The sequence below is a fragment of the Crassostrea angulata genome, unplaced genomic scaffold (genome assembly GCF_025612915.1).
Source record: "Crassostrea angulata isolate pt1a10 unplaced genomic scaffold, ASM2561291v2 HiC_scaffold_140, whole genome shotgun sequence".
NCBI classification, from domain to species: domain Eukaryota; kingdom Metazoa; phylum Mollusca; class Bivalvia; order Ostreida; family Ostreidae; genus Magallana; species Magallana angulata.
The window spans coordinates 212,038-217,046 of NW_026441695.1; the positions used below are offsets into that span (position 1 = coordinate 212,038).

The 5,009-nt window shown below is 37.4% G+C and overlaps 3 protein-coding genes across 3 annotated transcripts; 1 reads left to right on the plus strand and 2 right to left on the minus strand.

Annotated features, from left to right (window-relative positions):
- On the plus strand, positions 1-2,137 carry LOC128169480 (uncharacterized). The gene is made up of 5 exons (XM_052835616.1): positions 1-437; positions 527-571; positions 1,478-1,611; positions 1,759-1,940; positions 2,122-2,137. The coding sequence occupies exons 1-5, from the start codon at positions 389-391 to the stop codon at positions 2,135-2,137; spliced, it is 426 nt and encodes a 141-aa protein (XP_052691576.1). The 5' UTR covers positions 1-388.
- A 606-nt stretch (positions 2,138-2,743) lies between these two features.
- On the minus strand, positions 2,744-3,569 carry LOC128169473 (uncharacterized; the record flags this gene model as incomplete). The annotated part of the gene is given in 5 exon segments (XM_052835606.1): positions 2,744-2,814; positions 2,901-2,969; positions 3,096-3,119; positions 3,216-3,429; positions 3,534-3,569. Coding segments are annotated over 5 exon segments (378 nt in total). The 3' UTR covers positions 2,744-2,763.
- Positions 3,570-3,997: 428 nt separating this feature from the next.
- On the minus strand, positions 3,998-4,516 carry LOC128169481 (uncharacterized). Its single transcript, XM_052835617.1, has one exon. The coding sequence runs from the start codon at positions 4,514-4,516 to the stop codon at positions 3,998-4,000; it is 519 nt and encodes a 172-aa protein (XP_052691577.1).
- Between the last annotated feature and the right edge of the window lie 493 nt (positions 4,517-5,009).

Below are 5,009 nucleotides of genomic sequence, written 5' to 3' on the forward strand. Positions count from 1 at the left end.
AGTAAAGATACCTGAACGTAAATGTCTGAGTAAAGATGCCTGAACGTGAATATTTTTCTATCTATCTTTTTCTTTCATTCTCTATCATGTTTTAACCTAAGGGACACGGTTGCGTGAGAACATTCCACCTTCTGGCAGTTTGAAGCAATCTCGACCAATTGTAATATTGTAGAAAATGCTGCTAGCTACAAGGAATGTTTTTTCTGTCTATCTTTTCTTTCATTCTTTAACAGGTGGTTAATCCTGAGGAACTCTACTGCGTGAGAAAACACTGCCCCCTGTCAGTTTGAAGCAATTTCGACCAATCGCAATATCGTAAAATACTGCTGACTACAAGGAATGTAACTTCGACAATTTCATTTTCTGACCAGATCGATCGCCGCTCAACATGAACACGAACTGTAGGTTGATTAACGGACGTGCTGTGTGCCCGCCAGGTAAATAGCGGTTGCATTACATGTGTTCGAAATGATAATACGGTTATATATTTTTTGATAAAATATTTATGATTCTGTTTTATTTTCAGTGCAATTTATCACTCCCAGAATGTGGGACCAAGAGTCCGATGAATGTAAGTCATTGTTTGTTGAGTTGGTTTTGTATTAACATTGTTATTTATTCGTGTTCTTGTTATTTATTCGTTTTGTTTGTTTTCTTGTTTTTTTTTTTGTTTTTTTTCTTGTTATTTTCATTACAAACGCCGAAGGATAGCACTTTGGTATTTTTGCTCATGTATATTGTTTCTAGTTGTTTACTTCAGATACAATCCCTCATCGTTCAACCTCGACGAGCATAACGATTGACAGTGAACGGACACGCGTGTTAATCCAACCCCTGGTTACTACCCTGTTATGCACTTGAGTATTCATCCCCTAGCATAACCACAAACATCAATCTATTCCCAGTTTCATAAACATTGTTCCATTGTCATTTCTACTTAGGTCAGCACACACACTATTACACCCTTAAAACTACATAGTCTAGTATACACACTACCCCCCCCCCCCCTCACTACTCAGGCTAGTACACATACTGCCTTCGCCCCCACCTGTATTACTACTTGTGTTAGACATCCCCCCCCCTCCTATCACTTCTTAGGTAAGGAACCTACTACCCCTCACCACCCCCTCTCCCACTACTCAGACTAACAGCCAGACCTTCAGGAACACCAATCATTCAGTAATCAAAGTAATTATGTTTATCTTTTTTAAAACTTATATTTATCTGATTAATAATCGGTTTTGCATGGTTTTATTCTTTCAATTTATTCCATCATGTTTTAATTATAAATGTTCAAGAAGTTGTCCTTTTTCACATGATGTATTAATACCTGACACTGAAAGTTTTGTGTATGTAAGAAATAAGTCAACTAATGATTAAAAAAAGTGTATTGATATTCTTATTATATTAAAATACATTACTGTATTGATTTCAACAAGAAAATAGATCAATTTTCATTGGGTTTTTTTTATTACAGCTCTAGACATTAGTATAACCGCATTGGTTCTGGCCCTCCTCCTCCTGCTCGGGTGGATAGCCAAGAGGATGATGAGACACTGCGCCCGAGTGAGGAGGAGGAGCAGAGGTTTAGAAACTGTTCCAAAGGAACGTGTATGTACTTATTTGTTTTATATTAATATTTTTGAAACTCTTAAATCATTCATTCTGAGTCATATTAAATTCGGTTTGCATGAAAAGTTTCCCAGTAAAATTTTTTGTAGCATAGATGCATACTTATGTCTTTTGTTTTATACATAGTTTGAAATGGAACCCCGGCAAGGGCTCAACCCCCAAAGACCATCTGCACCACCCCCGCCACCCCAAGCTAGGTCGCTACCAGAGCCACCCCCGCGGGCGCCTCCAGCCCGGTCTCTGGCACACCCACCACCGCGGGCGCATGCGGGGGGGGGGGGGAGATATAATCTCCGCTCAGCAAAGAGGTAATTCAATGTTTAAAGTTCTCTCTCTCTCTCTCATACCAATGTATTTTTTTTTTACATGAAAATACGAACAAGCTCTTAACATTTCTCTTTCAAAATATGACGAACTGTATTTGTAATTTTCATTTTTTTTCAAAACCAATTTTATATATATCTATCTTTTTTTTCTCTTTAATTTCAGACCTAGGACAGAGTAGATGGGGCCCGGCAACAGAGTAGGACAGAGTAGATCGGCGAGGTCTTCCAAGAAGAAGATTGTTTTTTTTTTAAATAGTTAAATTTGTTTTTACATGATTTCAGTATTTTCTTCTTTTTTAAAATGAACAGGAAGGAATGTCATGCGCGGATCCAAGAAAAAAAATCGAAAGGAGAGGGGGGGGGGGTGTCTGACAGTTATTTGAATTTACCAGGGGATTCGAGGTGTATTTTTTGAAATTTTATAATTTAATTTAAAAAAAATGGAATTTTGAAGGGTATCTCTGACTCGTCCCCTCCTTCTCCTTTTCTAGAAACGTGCATGAATGTTGCGTAGTGATCCGTCCGCAAGTCCAAAATAATTTTCAAGGATGGGGGAATCTGACGTTTAATTATATTTTTGTTAATATTTTTAATTAAATTTTACAAAAAGAATTTTTCTGCAATTTTTACTCATTTCCACATCCTTGAAAACTTTTTTGGCTCCATGCATGAATGAAGTATCCAATCAGCAAAATCGTAAAATCATAGAAGTATATCTCTGCTAGAAAGGTTTACCAATCTTTTTCTCATGAAAAATATTTGATACAGTAGAAAGAAAAAGTCTCTTTGCAAGATAATACATTATTTATTCAATTAATTTGACATTGTCTTCTTTTGGGGTGTCTTCTTTTGGGATCTGAAATTTAAAATTGTTAGAATTAGTGATTTCAAATAATAATGAAATGAGAGACAATAAATACATGAATAAGTGAATGAACTTACGCAGGGACGTGACTTTCGTCTTGTTCGTCGTCCGATATAAAGACTGCATCGTCCAAATCTGACAGGTTGCTATTATTACAATTAAAATAAACATTTTTTGATCAGAAACGAGCTACTTCTTCAAAAAAAATGTATGACTATGTAAAACTTTCAGATAATTAAGGTAGTGTATTATAGATAAAAAAAATCACTTACAAGGGAATAGCTAGAACCCCAGAACTGAGAAGAAAATGGTGAAGAAAAGAATTAATTTTCTTTCGCAATGTAAAAATTGTCAGTCTATTCGAAACAAAGAAATTTTAAAAAAAAACCTACGAGGATCTTTTCAGCGTTGTGTTGTTGACGTCGGAGTCTACACTGTAAACACAGTATATTGATTTTAAATAATTGAAATTTCTTCATTTTATATTTGATATAAAACGACGTGTGAGTTATCCAAAAAAAATCTAAAAAAAAATCTAACCCAATGGGGGAGAGTTCCCACTGCAGGGATCCATCTTCACCCGCCGTCAAGAGTCGTCTCGGTAGACTAAGTAAAAGAAAGACAATTCACGCATTGTAAGATAGCTTTTGATATAGGATACCCCCCCCCCCCCCTCCCTTATTTATTCATTATATTGATATTTTACTTACCAATTTCTTTTTGGCGCCATTGGGGTTTCTTTTAATCTTAAAAAAATGATGATTTTGAATCTCCAGTTAAAAATGACGCATCTCCCCCGTTCTTGTCCTTTATATAGATGTGTAGGTCAGTAAGGTCGTTGATGCGTAAAGGAATGCGGTAAGGGCGAGAAAAAATCTGATTTTTAGAGTCGATCAAATAAATTCGCCTGAGAAGAGGTCCTTGACATTCCCCTATGATGGTGTCTTCACAAATAGAGCAATAAACAAATATTTCCTTGTCCGACAGTCTTCCAATACTGTCATTGCAGAATTCCGTCAACTCTACAGTCCATTCCCCCGTAAGAGGTAATGATCTTGGAAGACGCACTCTAAAATTATAAGGTTTATTATCAGAGTGCGTGGACGCACTGTCCGTAGACTTGAGAACCATCCGCAGCGACATCTTACTCGACAATGAAATGTGACTCGGATTTTCAAATGTTTTTTACATCGACCTCAGGAATCCAACTGTCGAATTTCTTGGGCCAACCTAACCATCGAACTAGTACTTCCGGTTTTCCGCGAACTTTCCGTTTCCTGATGATTTTTTCAATCCTCCATTGAGTCTGTTCATCCTTAGATACCTTTTGTAGTTCGCTGGCATAAAAACTCCCTTGAATGGGGTCGTTCATCATGTCCTTTATTTTGTAGATAGGAATGCCTTGTGAGACAAAACGATGACTGACAATAAAGATTTCCTCGGTGAACGTCTGATCATAGTCACGTTGAAACTGTCGTCGCAGGTGAGAAATGCGCACTTGATCACCTATCTTGAAGGTATACGGCGTACGCTTTCGTTTAGACGACTTTTTGAGGATCGGTGGTTTTTTCTGAGCTTTTCGTCTCACTAAGTAAGCGTCTAGTCTCACTTCAGATTCGTTCTCTGCATTGACCGAGGCTGGGGTTCTTCCGTTGAGGGAACGGTTGGGTGTTTCGTTAATAGAGTTCACCATGTCTTGTAAAATGTCTGTGTACTTGTGTTTTTGAGTGTGCGTAAAATATCGATATAGTCTCTTCTTTAACGTTTGTATGTATCTCTCGGCAAAATTGGCCTTGGACTCATTCAAGGCATAAAAAATTTTAATGCCTTTTTCTTTTAAATATCGTTTCAAATACCGATTGTAAAACTCAGTACCTTTGTCCGTCCGAATGGCTTTTGGATGGCGAGGACCATCCAGAATGTCTTTGAACGCATCTATGACAGACTGAGCTTTCTTATCTTTCAAACATCTTACCCACAGAAACCGAGAAAACACGTCAACAATGACCAAGAGATACTTTATCCCTTTATTGAACTCGGATAGGTTTTGCACGTCAGCCAAGTCTGCTTCCCACTGATAGTCAATCCCCTGCACTATTACTCGCCTTCTTTTAAATCCTCGTCGTCTCACTTTTTTTTGCAGAGAAAACGCATCTTGATTTTGCAGGAATTTTTTTGATGCGATT